Source organism: Xiphophorus hellerii, chromosome 18 (assembly GCF_003331165.1).
Source record: "Xiphophorus hellerii strain 12219 chromosome 18, Xiphophorus_hellerii-4.1, whole genome shotgun sequence".
Taxonomy (NCBI): domain Eukaryota; kingdom Metazoa; phylum Chordata; class Actinopteri; order Cyprinodontiformes; family Poeciliidae; genus Xiphophorus; species Xiphophorus hellerii.
This window is the reverse complement of record NC_045689.1, coordinates 31,402,435-31,419,726: the sequence shown is the minus strand read 5'-3', so window position 1 is coordinate 31,419,726 and position 17,292 is coordinate 31,402,435. Positions and strand designations below refer to the sequence as shown.

General features: G+C 38.5%; 1 protein-coding gene and 1 long non-coding RNA gene across 3 annotated transcripts; one reads left to right on the top strand and one right to left on the bottom strand.

Annotated features, from left to right (window-relative positions):
• Nucleotides 1-1,478: 1,478 nt before the first annotated feature.
• On the bottom strand, nucleotides 1,479-15,524 carry LOC116737293 (uncharacterized). Its single transcript, XR_004342770.1, has 3 exons — nucleotides 15,292-15,524; nucleotides 13,113-13,118; nucleotides 1,479-1,488 (listed from the first exon to the last, which is right to left on the bottom strand). It is a non-coding gene; the product is annotated as an uncharacterized LOC116737293 (long non-coding RNA).
• LOC116737292 (murinoglobulin-2-like) lies at nucleotides 9,398-12,284 on the top strand. 2 transcript variants are annotated; one of them, XM_032590359.1, is made up of 5 exons: nucleotides 9,398-9,579; nucleotides 9,671-9,739; nucleotides 9,822-9,927; nucleotides 10,002-10,043; nucleotides 11,416-12,284. In XM_032590359.1, exons 1-5 carry the CDS (start codon nucleotides 9,469-9,471, stop codon nucleotides 11,418-11,420), a joined length of 333 nt encoding a protein of 110 aa, XP_032446250.1. In that variant the 5' UTR covers nucleotides 9,398-9,468; the 3' UTR covers nucleotides 11,421-12,284. The 2 variants fall into 2 exon arrangements, with proteins under 2 accessions (XP_032446250.1, XP_032446249.1); XM_032590358.1 differs by lacking the exon at nucleotides 11,416-12,284 and having other exon boundaries at nucleotides 10,002-10,293.
• Nucleotides 15,525-17,292: the final 1,768 nt, after the last annotated feature.

Below are 17,292 nucleotides of genomic sequence, written 5' to 3'. Positions count from 1 at the left end.
CATTGTAATTTGAAGGGTTTTTGGCTAATCTATATTCATGATAGAAGTTACATCTCTCTTTTCAGTTATTGTACAATATTTAGTAAACTTGTTTATGGACACACCGTCTGCTATCAGAGAGCTATTCAGTACAGAGGATTGTAATTATGAGTTTAATCATGGGGAGCGACAGGAACACAGTGTTACGTTTTGTAACGGAATTTCAAAATACAAGCCTAAATATTCCTCTCAGGCTAGTACTAATATTAGCCTTTACTATCTTTTTCTCTCAGGTTATTGCGCTACCCTGCTGCGCAAGATAGTGAATTAACATTAGCACAAACCTTAGCATTTCACTTCCCCCCATTAGCATTAGCCTTTTCCCTAAAAAAAACTTTTAGCTATTTTTCTTATTTATTAGCCATGCTTAGTACACTGAATGGAGTAAGTCAATGTAAGACAACATGCTAATGATGCCCCACATGCTACTGACAGTATTTTGGCTAATGCTAGCAATTTGTCTCATTTTAACTTGTACACTAATTTCAACATACTGAATGGCATAAGTCCATGTTACTCAACATGTTTGAGTAACATGCATGCTATCGAGTACATTGTAGCTTACTTTAGCATTGATGCTAATTTGTAGCATCAGAACGCCCACGAAGTGTGGCAACTGACAGGCACACTTTGGCAGGCCCCGTTTAAATTTCTTCAGAAATGTTCTAGTTTAGTGTAGACTTTACCATTCTAATACTCATGAACGTGCGTAGGTCTAAAAACATTCTGTTGTATCTGTGACTTTCTGTTCACACTGGTCGACCTGCCGGAAGGCTGGCCTCTTCCTTAGTCTCGAGCCTTTTGCAGACTTCAACAGGTTCCATCTCCCAGTCAGCACGCAAATATAACATTTTTTAAAGAATTTTGGCTTAATTATTCCTCTGAATATATGGCTTTTGTCAGCAAATGGCTTTCATATACTCCAATTAACAATCAAGTACTAAATTATTTAAAAAATTGTTTAATCACTATTTTTTGATTGATTGTGATTAATCAAATTAATCATGATTAATATATCAACTATGTTAATATAGGAAAACCAAAAAAATAGTCCGAGTTACAAATTTTGATGAAGGGTAAATTAATAATATTGTTCTACATTATTGCTTTTAGAATATTTTTTTTCTTTCACAGCAGCTAAAATTTGAATGGTTTGTGTTGCAAATTGAAAATACTGTCAATACAAAACCAAAACTCTCGTACGTCTTACTTTTGAAATCCCCAAATGCACTCAGATGCAGACAGTATGTGATGTACAGTACAGCACTCAGAGTCATTTTTATTCCACAGACCTCCCATCTGGCTCCAATCCAGCTGTTTATCTCATCATGTCCAGCCCCACCCTTTACACTGATTCTTGTATTTCGTCCATAGCTGTGACCCTCAGGACAAAAAAAGAAGAAAAGGAACCATGGTAAGACTGAAAATCGGCTACATTTCTCATTTGTACTCGATCAGTACCACAGGGGCTCCATGACACCTGTTGCTCCACAGTGAGAAGTGTTGTACAAAACTAATTGTTTTTACAGATTCCCCAGTTGGGATGCAGGAACGGTGCACGTTTTCTCTTATCCGGTGCTTTCATAGGTTTTCAGAGGCTTCTAAAACTGTTCTTGGAGTGTGTCTGAGCATTTTCTGTGCTTCACCAGGTTAAACTGTGAATGAAACCCAAATATTTGTATATTAGAAAAGCATGGAGCATCTTGCTAAATGTCTTAGATATGTCAATATGCCATCTATTTCTGTGTTTCTGTCTGCGACATCACAGGGTTTGTTGTCTTTCTGTCAAATGTTACAGATCAGGCGAATGGTCAACTCTCTGTTTCTGCTTTTCCTCCTCATCGGTAAGTCTGCTTCGGTCACGCTAAAACAAACAATAACTATCAGTTATGTGCTTGAATTCTGTATTTATGTGTTTTTTTTTATACCAAAATGTTTGTCTGCGAGGCTAAAAATCACAGGAGCCTCGGGTTTCTGCTTTTAGGAATCATGACAATTCTAATAGAATTTCCATGGCTGCTGCTGTTGTGTATACCCAACTCATCATTCACCACAACCAGCTCTAATCAGTTTATCCCCAGATTTGATTATATCACTGTTAGTCCGGGGCTCTATTCCGGTGTTTCTCAAATTCCGGTCTGCAGGGACCATTACCTTGTGTGTTTTGGATGTGCTCTCTGATCCAAATGATCGCAGGACCTCCTCCGTAGCCGTCAAGTGCTGCACAAGGCTGTTAATTACCCACTTGTTCAAGTCCGACGTGTGGCAGAAGAGAAACAGCTAAAACTTGTGACAGCTGAGGACCAGAAATGAGAAACGCTCATCTGTTCCCTGTGTTCATGTTTACTTTTCTTCTTACATTTCGGGTTGGTTATAATGCGTTTTATCTGATGTGATTATATGAAACATGGCATATGATATACGATATACAGTATGTTGTGCATACATTTGTGGGAAACATCCGTGAGTTTGTGTTTTTCAATAAGCAATAAGGAAGCCAGATAAATAAAAAATGAAATAAAATTAAAAAAGAATTCTCTTTTAATGAGAGAAATATCCATGTGCAGCTTATAGTAAGAAAAAAGATAAATGTACCAAGTACGACAAAAACTCTTACTCTGTTCTTAAAGTATGTACACCCTTGCAATAACAATTTGTTGAAACATTTTGGGGTAAAATGTCAGCATTCAGACTGCTTTAGTAAAGATCTGTCAGCGTCTTGGCCGTTGTGTTCATTCTTCTTGTAAAACGTCTTCAGATCTTTCAGATGTGGAGAATGGTTTTGTTTGTTTCAGGTGATCTAACAGACTTCCTTTCAGTTTGTTTTTGGTCAGCTCACAGGGGTCCACACCTTTTAAATTCAAAACATTTATAGCCTACAAAAATAGGATTTTTTTTCTGTTAAAATAAAAACACAGCCCCCAAATAATATTTATATCATCATATGCTGGACCAGTTGGATTTTTTTTTTCTGTCAGTCCAACAAAACAAATACTTAGGTTTGTGATAATCAAAATGATTTATTTTGGCTCACAGAAACCTTCTCTCTAAGTTACATATTTATATATAATCATGCTTTCCTTTCTAAATTTCTTTTTTGTAAAACTAGTTGCTACATAGGTATGTGAGCATCCTTATTTATGTCATCAGGACAAACAGGTCCTAGTGATCTGTTTTTCATGATGTAAAGCACTTTGACCTGCCTTGTTGCTGAAATATTCCACACAAACAAACTTGATTGATTGATTTGAAGCTCATGAACAGCACTGATGAAAGTCACTACTAATATTCTCTTGGCCACAGATAATGGACTTGTGTTGGTTCTTGTCTTACTCGATCTAAGTGCTGCTTTTTTGCACAGCTGACCACAATATTCTCTGAGAACGGCTCGAATGTGTTGAAGGTATCAAGGGAACAGCACCAGGCCCGTTTAAGTCCAGTCCGTCCGACAGATTCCACTTTGTTCATGTCAACGATAAATCTTCACACTCCAGGGTTACATGTGGAGTACCACAAGGCTCTGTGATTGGAGCAATTCTCTTGGCTGTAAATGTTTCCTATTGGTATAATTATTCAACAGCGTATGATAAATTCCCACTGAAATGCTGATGATATCTAATCATAAAACAGATTACCTCAATAAGTTGAGCAGGCTTACAGGAATGTTTTTGACAACATAGCTAAGTTTCCTTTTTCTTTAATTTACACAAAAAGAAATTGCCTCTGAACAAAAGACAAATAAACTGCTTAGTTCAGAGCTGTTCACCTACAGAATACTGCCAAAATTAGAAAATATCCTGTTTGGGGGGGAAGCTGGAAAACTAGTTCATGCATTCGATACGTCACGGCTGGACTGCGGTAATTCTTTATTGTCAGGAAAATGAAGCTAAAAGCCTTCAGCTGATCCAAAATCCTGCAGCAGGAGTTCTGATAGAACTTAAACATAGAGCTCATATAGAGCTCATGTTTCCCCAATTTTAACCTTCGTCCACTGGATTCCTATTATAACCCCTTTTATTATTAAAAAGTATTCATCAGCTCCATTATTCTCTTTTGAAGACCGGTGTCTTTTAAAAATGTCTCCACGAGCTTACATATTAATCACTGTTTTATTAAAACAAAGAGAGTGAAAGGGGCAGTATTATGTAAAATTGACTTCCTTTTTTTTTTTTTTTTTAGCTTTGCATCATGCCATACTGTTATCCCCTCATCAAAACCATACATGGAGTGTTGCCTTGATTCTTGTATGCATGTTTCAGAAATCCTGTTATCTCCCCTGGCAACTATTCAGCCATGCGAAACGCACATAATACTGCCCTTTTAACCACGACCGATGGGATTTTGACTGCTCATGGTCTCTTATCCGAACCCAATTTCCACAAAAAGCAACTTTCCCCATAACTTGTGGTCTAAAAATGCTTTTGACAAAGCAATTAGGAGTGAGCATATGTTGTGAATCTAGCTGTATTGAGCTGTTGGCTGAAAGTTGGTTGATATTTCTGACATTATGACAACTAGCCATCTGACTCTAGTTTCAGTCTCTTCCCAAAAGCAAGGGGATTTTGGCATATTCTCTGTCTGCTCCAAGAACAACACCGTCAGGTTGGAATTCGCTCTTGACACTTAATAATGACATTGAATTATAAATATTCTCAAATGATTTGTTTTTTGTTTTTTTAATTATTATTCTTTTGAAGGTTGAAGTGTTATTATGCTGAATGCAAGAACTCTCCATCCTTCAGCTGTGACTTCTACTCAAATGGGACTCACCTGGGAGGGTTCTCTGACAGTTCATGCGAGTTCACCGACCCGCAGCTGCCAACCAGTGTCATCAACTACACCTGCATACTGAAAAGAAAGAAGAGAACGGAAAATAAAACAGTGCTAATAGACCCCAATTCAAAGGACATAAATGGTTAGTATTTGACATTAATTCCATGTTATAGTTCTGCACAAAATGATGTTGAGCTATTTAAGCAAATATTACACTGGGTTACAAAAAAAAAAAACTTTTGGAAGCTGTCTATGTTTATCCAACTAAATTGGGACTATTTTGCACCCCTGAATCCAAAAATGACATCCATTTTTCTCAATCAGCTCAGGTTTGTATTCTAATCTGATTTAGAGACATCTGATCTTCTGATTAAATTGATAACATTTTTGTGACATCATCAGTCCATATCTGTTAATATTTCTCATCCAAAAAGGTTTAAGGAGAAAAAAAAATTGTTTTTTAACAGAGTGTATTAATTAAATGTTACAAACTTGGATTTCTGTAAATTGAATAATAATCACTGGTACATGTGAATTGATTATTACATCTTCATTGTGTAAAATTCTCCGTCTCTTTCCTGTCCTGATGGAATCTCTCCTCCTGCTCATCACTCATTGATCTCAAACCGATCCAGATGTGGGAACAAGTCACGCATTTCGATGATCATCTTGCTCCATAGTTCAGTTGACCTGGTTGAGCAAAACTAATGTGATTTTTGGATTCAGCTCACCAAAATGACCCTAAAACAGTTGGAAAGCCCCAGACAATTTTCTGGCTGTAGACCAGTGTTATGCATCAACAAGATAAAATGACTTGTTTTGTAACTTGGTCTTGGTGAGGACGATTTGCATTAAAGTATGTAATAACTTTTTTGAAAATATTTTATTTTCACATATGTGAAGAATCTCACCATGTCTTGAAAATAGAAGATGAGAGAGATAATATTTGAAAAAAGAACAAGTCCCCCAGGCCCTTTCTGAGTCCCTAGTAGCATTTAGAAAAATACACAGCTCCAGAACAGAAGCAACCAATCAGAGCCTGGAAGCGTGTCTTTGCTCTGTCATTCATGACAGTGTAAGGCCTCTCTCTGCAGCTCTGGTAGATGCACCAGGATGGTTGGCTGGGGACAGGAGGTGATGATGGAGAAGCCGAGAACCTCAAAAATCAGGCCTAGTTCCTGTTCCAAACGTTGCTTCCAACAGTTGTTGTGTCTGCTGTAAATTCAACTGCTGAATGTCCTCCTAGTGACAGATAAAAATTGTTGCTGAAGCTCATTTTCAACAGCTGACGTTGTGCTACATAAAATAAAATGTAAATACAACTTACGATGTGCAAAGGGAATAAATGAAACCGAGCTAACTTATATGTTCAAAAGCAGCAACCTCTGATCTTATATTCTCCACATGCCATGTTCTCTGCTGAGATGGTCAGGAGTTGGACAGACTCCGCGACCTCTGACCCATCTCCCACCTGCTCTGTCTGATGCTCCACGGACATGGCGTGCTCTTCTCCCCACCCGATTTACACCGTCGCTGCTGGTGTAAATCCCTCACCAGAGCCCATGGACTCCATGTACTAACATACAGCTGAAATGTCACACTATGTAAAGTGAAAAATGGAAATTGCTAACTCACTGGCTTGACATGTCGCCTAGACAGTTAGTGAACCTCATCTAACATTGAGTGATTACACATCGTAACTGCTTTTATGTTAGCTTACTTGCTATTTATAACTCCTAGAAAGAGTGCAACGTTAAAATATTAACTACTTTTAAAATGTAAAGCACAGTTTTGATACCTACCAATAAGCAAGATGCCTATCAGTGCCTCGTCTCAGCAGTATTAATAACGGTTTCTCATTTGTCCACATGGTTTTACAGTGCAGTCATCTGTAATTTGTAACTTCTGTAGAACTGATCAGACATACATAACCTGGGTCTTCTTTACTTTCTGTCTCTCCCAAAGACAAACTGAAGATCTGTTCTGGAACCCCAGGCCTGCAGCTTTACCAGACTCCAACCTTCCTGTGGCCGCTGATTGTTCTGCCTCTGTGGGGAGTCCTTGAGACAGACAGATGGTTGACATGAAGGACAGACTGTGGCAGATTTGATATATTTTTCTTCACTTGCTTTCAATTTGGTTGTGTGTGTTCATTTTCTCTCTCTCTCTCTTTCTCTCTCTGTCTCTCTCATATAAAGGTCACTATAGCCAGAAAAATCCCTTAAAGAGGCAGTATTATGTATTTTCCAGGCATATAGTGAAGTTTTATAGCACAATCAAGTAACTATGTTACCTTCAGTTAAAAAGTAAATTAATCAAATATGACTTAAAAGAAATTGTGCTTCCTAATTTAACGCCTTGAAATTGGAACTCTGTCTCTTTAAAAGCTCCTGCTCTTTCTGAAACAGATCAGAGTCGATGGCTCTAAAGACAGACGAATTTAAGGAGAAAACACATTAGAACCTGCAAAAACTAGAGACTAGAGTAGTTCATCTTGCCATATGATGACAACCCTCAGTCAGAGCTACAATGGAACGGTTTAGTTCAGAGTATTCTTAAGCTATAATGCCCTAGTCAAAGTCCAGACCTAATTTCAGCAGAAAATATGTGGCCAGAATTGAAATGCACTCCAACCTGACTGTGCTTGAAATAGCAGAGCCCTAAAGACTTGTTGATGTAAAAAAAAAAAAAAAGAAAAAGAAAAGTTAGTTGTACAAAGTAATAGCTTTATGGAAGGAGTCAGGAGGGGTTATCTGCACACCACACTTGCACTATCCATCTTTTCTCCTCCAGTTCAAAATGAACCATTTTGTGTTTTGCCCATAAAATCCCAATAAATTGTAGAATTGTGGTCGTAACACAATGTGAAAAAGGATGAGTAAGGTTTTTTTGTTTTCTTTTCTAACACATGCATTGACCTTCCTGTATTAACATTTGTGTCTCAACTTTCACATGACAAACTTCTTGAATCAATAAAAGCACAAAACATAACTTGACAAAATACCTGTTTGTGTCCCTGTAGTTCAGTAGATTGAAACATTTAACCCTTTGTCTTTAGGCAAATAAACTAGTAATAAATCAACCAAGCCAGTAAATTAAGAATGCATTATGTACTGAATAAATTCATTTTGAAGCTGTCCAGGTGAATTTGCTGACATCCATGTTAACTCTGGCAATGTTTGTTAGCAACCGTTTTCCTGCTGAAACCTAGACTAAATAAAGTTAGTCCTACAGAACTAAAACTATAATGACATGTTCTCATAACTTCAAAACTGAAAGGTAAGAACAAATTATACAATGATGTCACTTGACAAGACATATGAGAAGGAGGAAGAGAAGAGAAGACAGAGAGTGAATGTCTGGGCTAGAGGTGATGTCCAGACCTGCACTCTACAGAATGAAATTTTGATGTTGCTGCAGATTCCTTGCAGGTGCATGGAATCCAAACACCTGGACCGCCCTCCACATGAACAATCTCCTGGCTCCATCTGGTGGTAGACTATGAGAAGGCAGCAGACAGAAAAGAACTCCCCACAAAGGCCAAAACCCCAGTTCCCAACTGTTTTATGCAGTGTTGTATAGTAACGAAGTAAAAATACTTCACTACTTTACTTAAGTATATTTTGGAGTACTTCATACTTTCCTCGAGTATGAAAATTTTTGATGACTTTCACTTTTACTTCACTACATTTCCGAACTTAATTGCGTACTTTTACTCCGATACATTTTCAATGTGTGGTTTAGTTACTCGTTACAAAAAAGCGAGAGAGAGAAACAAAGTGTTTTGACCCCACCTACTGATTAGCAAGTAGGCTACCGAACAAAGTCCGTAGCCTGCTTGCCTGGGCTTGTTCATCACCTCCAATAGGATACACCTGTTTCGCTTCTCCCATTGTTGGGGAAATCAGAAATCAGAACACCGTACAGCGGGTGGGAGTGAGGGACGAACACAGAAGAGTGCTGCCCGCACTGACGCGGCTCAGGGATTACGTGACACGCAGCGCCGTGCCCTATAATGCACTGTAAGCTATGTAATGTGTTTGAGGCAGTTGACCAAAATCCCGGACAATTTTTAAATTCCCCCCGGACACCTTTTTAGGTCTGAAAAGTAGGACATGTCCGGGAAAAAGAGGACGTCTGGTCACCCTAGTTCAATGGGGGACAGAAGCCATAGCGATAGCAATTTAGACTAAATTTAACGAATATAGGAAAGGCATGCAAGTTCAAAACCACAAACCATTAACATGTGCTACTCTTTAAAACTGGAACAATTTATTAGCAGGTTTCATTTTGCCTGCACTTGGTTGGGTACATTATTTTAAGTTTATTTGACAAGTTTACCAAAATATAAGAAATGTCATTCACACTTGCCTTGTTTTACTTTTTACTTGTACTTTTCATTACATTACTTGAGTACATCCATTTTTACAGTAATTTCCATACTTAAGTACAAGACGTTTCAGATACTTTAAGACTTTTACTCAAGTAACATTTCAGTCAGTGACTTCGACTTTTACCAAAGTCGTATTTTGGAGAGGTACTTGTACTTTTACTTGACTCTGAGATTTCAGTACTTTATACAACACTGTTAGACCCCCCTGCTGTAAGTCATCAAAAAACGTCTAATTTTAGAAATAAAACAGTTTTGCACTGAAGATGGTTGTTTGCTGTATCGGGGACAGTGGAAATGAGGACACCACAAACATGGTGATTGTGGACATCAAAGTTCTGACTGGATTCGCTCCAGACTCAGAGTCACTGAAGAGGGTAATGTTTACTACCAGACTGTCAAAGTTTGTCTCAGGCGTTGCCATGGTAATGGTAATAAACAGCTGCCTGGATGGTGTCTTTATTACAGCTCAGAGCTGCCCAGCTTGTGGACCATGTGGAACAGAAGGATAATCATGTTGTGATGTATCTTCGGGAGGTAAGAGGAGTTCCCAGCAGTAACAGAGGGTGGCGGTCTACACATTTCTAAACCAGGGTCTCATCATTTCTTCTTCCATCAGCTACAGAGAGGGGTACCCATCAACCACAGCTTAGAGCTCCAACAGGAGCTTCCAGTGCAGAACCTAAAGCCAGCTGTGATCAAGATCTATGACTACTACCAGCCAAGTAAAGCCTGATTCCTTTACACAGCTTAGTTTGATGTGATTCTCCTATAATATATTATTTTTTCTTTCTGACAGGTGACCAAGCTGAGACCGAGTACAATTACCCTTGTGCTGCAGGTAACATTGTCTCACTCTCATAGAAAAATGGCAGCATGCATATTGCTTCATTTACGAGATGCAGTGGTAAAGACACTCTCACTTGCTGCATTTCCATCGACCATATCATTGGGCAGTCTGTCATTTTGAAAGAAAAAATTGCTTAATGGAAACACGGCAATTTCAAAAACACTATGTTTTTGTTAAAAGGTTTTTTACTCTAGCTTTAATTTCTATCCAGTCTGGTGTTCAGTCCTGAAGGTTCCAGCACAGTGACAGTTCAGTCTGCCACCCCAGCATCAGGTGGGATTTTTGGCTGTGTTGAAGCTGGTTTATTTCACAAACCTGCAATGTAAACATGTTTTTTCCCATCACATGATAAACAGCCGGGTGTAGCCACTGGTGGAAACCATGAAGAAGGAAACAGGAAGTATTTATAGGATGATGGCGCAGCATGCTTTTTAGCGACTTATAGCGTGAACAAACTTATTCACATGCGATTTTAATTTAGTTTCTTATTTAATGGACACATCATGATTGCAACATTGTTTTTGCGACACATTTTTTGTGCACATTTGTAATGGCTGCAGCTACAGATGAAGAGGTTTACCCATGCAACACATTTGACTGCACCACTGGTCTCAGACTATTAGCTTCTGTGACTCCATCCAATTTGTTTTTCTTGTTTGTTTTTTTCAATCAGTTGGTAGTTGACAATACCCAAGTCACTGAGATATAAAGGAGCACATAATCATCAATTTCACACATTTACAGTGTTAGTTGTGTTTGATCCTTTAGCTGATTATTGGTATATTGCTTTCTGTGTTTGGAATCAAGATTAAAACTGCATAGACAACAGAAACGCACAGAGACGAGGCGTTTTGGAACATCAGTGCACAGTGACCTTCTGAGACAAATGCAGTGATAGCAAAGTGCATCTTAAATGTGATCCCATAAGGTGGAGGTTTATAGATGATAGATGATAAACTAGATTTATAGATGATAAACCTCTATTTAGAAAGAGAGGCTACAAAAAAACTTTTAAAGTGACTTACTTATGCTGTAAAAGACAGCGGAGAAGCAGAGGAAATTATTTTTGTTTTTTACACATTAAGCATTCCTTGGCTCTATTTGCCCTTTAGTATTTAATAATATTTTACAATGTTTGGAACCTAGAAGCTTTGTTGGAAAATTATTCCGAGCACAAAGCTCAAAGTAAATCGAGGATTTGAGGACAAACCACAATTCTCCAAATAAGTGCACATTTTGTTCCAAGTGCAATTTTAAAATAACTCTTTAATTTTGTGAAATAGAGAAAATGTTTTCCGACTCCCTTTGCCAAAATAAAAAAAAATGTCTAAAAGTAGTAGAGATTTTAACAAATTGTTTGCAGCATGAAGAGTGAGGATCACATGAAGACACTAACGTCAGACCAATGATTTTACACTTATACAACCTAATTCCTGCAAATATAAATATTGTGTTTAGTCAGTTTAGTTATTCTGACAGTCAGAGGAAATGGACACATTTGACCCTTTGGGCTTCGCTGTCCTTTAGTTCAGTGACCTGAAATCTTCATTATTCAAACACATAATTATATCCACATATTGCTATTCATACCAGGCAGTCAAAAGTGACCACTGTGAAAAAAGGCAAATCAAACTAAAAAATATTTGTTGCTGGAGTACTTCCAAATTTTGTGTTCCTCAAAACGAGGCTTGGATTCTGAAGATAACTTGAGTTTTGAAGTTTGTGAATGGACTCAGAATCATCCATGTCTATATCTTAATACACACAAAACCCTTGCTCAGTGTTGTCAGATGTGGGGGAGGGGGAGGGAGGGTTCATCAGGCTTTTTTTAAATGAGTTTAGCTGGTAAAAAACTTTGGGCAGGTTGTTAAAACTTGGACTGATTTTTCAAAACATTTGGTGGGTTTTTAGAAAGTGTTCATTGGAAAATTCAGTCAAAATAGTTGCCACTGAGCAGCAGAGAAGCACAAAATGTCTGTACATTTTAATAAAGTGCAGTGTCCTTGCACTCGGTGAATTTATTTTGAAACATGTAGAATCTAATGTGATATCGTCATTGATTAGGAGTCAGTAGTTCATCAAGTGTCACTATGCAATAGTATTGTAAAAGAGAAATGCCAGTGCAGCTTCGTAATTTAAAATCTCATTGTGGCATCTCACTATTTCACAGAGGGACATGTAGGCTGGATTTTTTTTTTCTCTGTTAATAATAAACACCGTTTAGAAACTGTATTTTGTGTTTACTTGTGGTGTCTGACTAGTTTTTACATTGGTTAAGGTTCTGAAACACAGAATTGCGATAAAGATGCTTAAAAATAGGAAATAAGGAAGGGGCAAATACTTTTTCACACCAGCAACAAAGCAGTTCAAAGCCCTTGCATAATGAAAACGTAACACAATAATCAGTTATTGATCCACTATAAGGACTTTAGAGCTGGGTGATGTGCTCCGTCTTCCTGGTTTTAATGAGAACGCCAGCAGCAGCTGCGTTAACTGGAGCTGGAGAATTTTTTATTTATTTACTTTGCTTTTTTTAAACGGATCTATGAGAACAGTGTCACAGTAATAAATGCAACTAAAGATAAACACATGGAGGAGTTTCTCTAGATCTTGTTGAGACTTTAGCCCTTTAAACTAGAAATGTTCTTCAGGTGGCAGACTGAAGAACGGTCTTTATGTGTCTCTGGTTCAGGTCAGAATGAATCACTACACCCAGATTCTGATCAAGTTCTCTAGTCTTCAGCTGTAATAACTGAAGCTGTGTGTGCTGACTGACTCCAAATCCTTCCTCTTTGGGTCCAAAGAGGAAGATAATAACTTGAGCTTTCCTTCTGTTCAGCTGGAGAACGTTACACCACGTCCACACGTTGATTTGTTCTAAGCATTTGTTCAGGGCTTGGATGCGTTCAGAGTCACCTGGTGACATCGTAGAGCTGCTTAAAAGCTGTGTATCATTGGCATAGTTATAGCGACTATTCCTATTGCTTGTTATAATCTGAGCTAGAGAGACCATGTAGATATTAAACATGAATCCCAGGATGGAATCTTGGGGTATGCCACATGTAACTAATGTCCGCTCTGATGAGACGTTACCTACAAATAAGTCCAATTCTGTGGTTCTTTTTTTCTTTTTTTCCAACCTTCCATTCATCAGAAAAATCTATTTAAAAAAAGAACCACAGAATTGGTTCTGTTGGACCTCAGTGCAGCATTTGATACTTTTGACTCTGAAATAAACCGACTAGAGAGCTGGGTCAGACTTTCTGGTACAGTACTTGACCCATTTGGGTCTTATATGAAGAACAGGGACTTATTTGTAGGTAACGTCTCATCAGAGCGGACATTAGTTACATGTGGCATACCCCAAGATATTTGTATTTATGCAGTGGTGAATTTTACAGATCGTTCTTGTTTTATTAGTGGTGTTTGATGACTGCCGTTACTTAAGCCTCTGGGAAAACATCTGATGAATACACTACTTGACTCAGATCAGACACAATCACAAGCAAAAACTGTTTTATGGGTAGGATATCAAAACAGCAGACCAAGAGTACACCAGGCAAGTAAACCACAATGATTTTTGCAGTCAGGTGTCACCTATGAAGCATTCTCATACAAAACTGCCAGAAAATATACCTTGAACAGGCAACAAAAGCAGTACAAGACAATGGACCAGATTTCACAAAGACAACACAAGAGAAGATGTTTTCAGGAATCAACTCGCCCTTCCATAACAACCTCTCTGTTTTGAACAGCACACTGCACAGAGATCCAGCTTGTCTTTAAAACTGCAACTTTTATGTAAAAGTAAAAAAAATAGTTTTTTACATATTTGTTAAAATTATCATTATGTTGTGACAGTATAAAATAAGACAGTTATTCTGTGAAAAATGTATCACCTCTGCTTTCTCCCAGTACTAACTGTAGAGACACACTGCTCAGTCAACCTCCCTCATGCCCACGCCCTCCTTTGTGCTCTTGGCTAAGTTGCAGCTGGTTTTCCACAACACAGACCAAAGCTACGGCGCGTTAGCATGGCTACTGATGACGGTGGATAAATGGTTTTCCTGCAACGGTAAGTTGCTTTCCCACCATTAGCACATTGAGCAGCAGACAGGAGATTGACTGACAGCTCCAAGGCTCTGGTAATTGGTTTCACCAATCAGTGCTTTTTTTTTTTAGCAGATCGCTATAGTAGCTCAGAGAGAAGGTGGAGGAGCTCAATATTTTTTCAGATTGTCTGTTTCATCATGCTGTGATGACATGGTGACAGTTTCAATAAATATGGAAAACACATGTTTTTGCAAAAGTTACATACTGCAGCTTTAAATCTGTCTTGAAGGCTACTGTTCTTGCCCAGGAAACTGATGAACCAACTTCATAATAATAATAATTTTAACTTTATTCATCCCAGCAGGAAAATTATTTCACAGTTACAGCACACGACAGGAGCTGTGCCTGCAGGCAGCCAGCTGAGCTGGCAGCATTTTTTGAAGGAGGACATGTGGCAGAGGTCGTCGGGACCGGGAGTCGAACCCGCGACGTCCGCGGGTCTAAGGCCTCCAAACGTGGGGCGTGCTAACCCGCTGCGCCACCACAGCACACCCAATTTAATTGAATTAAAGGGCAATGAGTAAATGTTCAGTGACTGTTTGAACAGGCGCTTCTGCCTATTGATTCATCACCACTAACTAAACAACAGTTCAGTCTACAATGCGTGTTGAAACAAGGGTCAAACAAACTTGTCCCAATCTTCTGACCTGAGGTTCTCTCATTGTACACACACCCAGGGGTGCTGCCAGGAATCTTGCGACCCATGACAAAAAATTGAATTGGGCCCCCCTTTCGCAGCTGCTGTTACAGTTTCTTAAGTCTATCTGACCCATCAAAAGCGCCATAATTTTAAAGGCTTGCAACTGCCTCGCTTTCTTTGCTTCAATTCTGATACTAGCACAATATTTACTGCTCGTGAATTTTACATGAAACAGTCCACATCAAATACAGCAAATAGGTTACTTAATTTTTTTTTTATAATTGGTGTTAGCTTATTGAAATGTCTCTTCCCACCAACAACAGTCACAGGCAACGTGCAAAATATACAAGAAGCAATCCAGACTTCTAAAAAAAAAAAGCTATGTTATCGCATTTTGTTCAAGCTGCAGAATATAACTTTAATGAAAAATGTGTTTTTTCATATTTGTTCAAGCTGACACCATGTCATGACAGTTTGCTATGAAACAGATAATCTGTAATAAAGATCAATCTTCTCCATCTCCTTCCTGAGCTGCTACTGCTGGCTAAAGAAATGCACCGTTCTGACCAAAAACAACCAATCAGAACCAAGAGGAGGGTCTTAGCGCTGCCAATCAACCTCATCCACTTACTTCTAGAGGGGCTAATGGAAGATTTTATAAAGATTGTTTGAATTTCTGTGAGTAATAGATACATAGTTTTTGTTGTGTAATTGTAAAGAGAGAATGATGCTAACTAGATTTTCACTGAACACAGTGTTGCTCACCTTTTACACTGGGACAGTGGGGAGGGATTATGCTGGTATTGGGGTTAGAGCTGCTGCTGCTGACTCATCTGTTGTTAAGTGTGGTAAGAGGTACAGGGACTTGTTAAATATATGAGTATGATGTTAAATTCTTTCCTTCATTCATTAAATGCTAGTGAAATGGAGACAAGCAGTAGTCTGTAGCTAAGCTAAATATGTAAATGGCTGATAATCTCACTGTCTACTCACCTCTCTTGGAGAAAATCTGGGTTATAAATTGACATTCTTGTCTTTTTTCTCACTCTCTCTCTGAAAACCTGATTTTATTATTTTTTCTAGGCAGCACAGTAACCGCCACAGTCGCTCTCCTCTTCCACTGACTGCTGCTGAACACCGTCAAGTGCGCTGAGCAGGAACGAACCATTTCAGGCAGATACAGGGAGTTCAGTGAAAATATAGATGTGTGGACTGGGAGGGGATAACATTTAATTTTTACTGATAAAACTATTTTAAAAACACTGTATGATTAATTTTGTAACTGACAAGGCCCCCAATTTTTTTCTATTTCTATAAGAAAAATAAAACAATTTTTTGTTGGCTAAGTTGCAGCTGTTTTTTTTTTTTTTTTTACCCTGAACGGTATTAGTAAATCTCATTTGTTTATTGATGAAAAGAAATCGACACAGTTTCCAGTAAAGTGGGTTTACTGTTTGTGTAAGAAACTCAAACATCCCACACTGTTTAAAGGGCACCATTTCACAACTTTGCTCACGGTGAGGCCATCGCTTTCACCGAGAGATGGTAAAAAAAAACCTTCTTTGAACAGAAACAATCCAATATCTACAAATACATCATAAAATTAAAAATACATTTGAACATATGCAAAATAGATTTTGACCACATGTCTGTTTGAAACCCTTCACTGTGATCTTAGTGGCAACAAAAGGCAGACTTTAGAACATAATACTGCAATCTAAACTAGAAAATTTCTGAGGAAATTTAAACGGGGCTTGCCAAAGTGTGCCAGTCGGTTGGGACCCATCCTTCTGATGCTAAAAATTAGCTAAAGTAAGCTACAATGTGCTTAATAGCATATGGAGAGTCACAAGCATGTTGAGTAACATGGACTTCCTCCATATCTCCATTCAGTATGATTAAAATTAGTGTATAAGCTAAAATTAGCAAAAATGCTAATGTTACCCTAAATGCTATTAGTGGCATGTGGGGTATCATTCACACACAGTGACTGCTAGTGGGGGGAAGTGCACTGCTAATGTTTGTGCTAATGTTAATCCACTGCCTTTCGATTTTTACTTTTGCAAAAGTAAAACTCAGACGTTTACTTTGTGGCACTTTGGCTGCGTTCACACTGCAGCTTGAAGTGACCCATTTCCGTTTTTTTGTCAAATCAGATTTTTTTGCTGTGACTGTTCACACTTTCAAAAAAAATGCGACCTGTATGTGTTCTGCAGTGTGAACGGGCAAACAACCTGTGCAGTAGAGAGCGCGCAACCACCACTGAAAGAAGAAGGGCTCAGTGTTTGCGGAAGTAAATATGGATGCTAACGGTGGAGCATAGCTTAAACATTTGAAGTTATTGTCTGACCGGAGCCAGCATATTAACAACTTAATCCTCATTATAGCCTGTCATGGTCATCAGGACGCAGAATAGTGACATTTGCCGAGTATCAGTGACGTTCAGGACAGAAGAATGCGACCTGAACGTTAGGTCGAATTTGAATC

Excerpts from the sequence above, each read along its gene's own strand:
- LOC116737292 (XM_032590358.1), top strand. The coding sequence starts at position 9,469 with ATGGTTGTTTGCTGTATCGGGGACAGTGGAAATGAGGACACCACAAAC. Across the intron at positions 9,580-9,670 it reads ACTCAGAGTCACTGAAGAGG|CTCAGAGCTGCCCAGCTTGT; the intron begins GTAATGTTTACT and ends TCTTTATTACAG. Across the intron at positions 9,740-9,821 it reads TTGTGATGTATCTTCGGGAG|CTACAGAGAGGGGTACCCAT; the intron begins GTAAGAGGAGTT and ends TTCTTCCATCAG.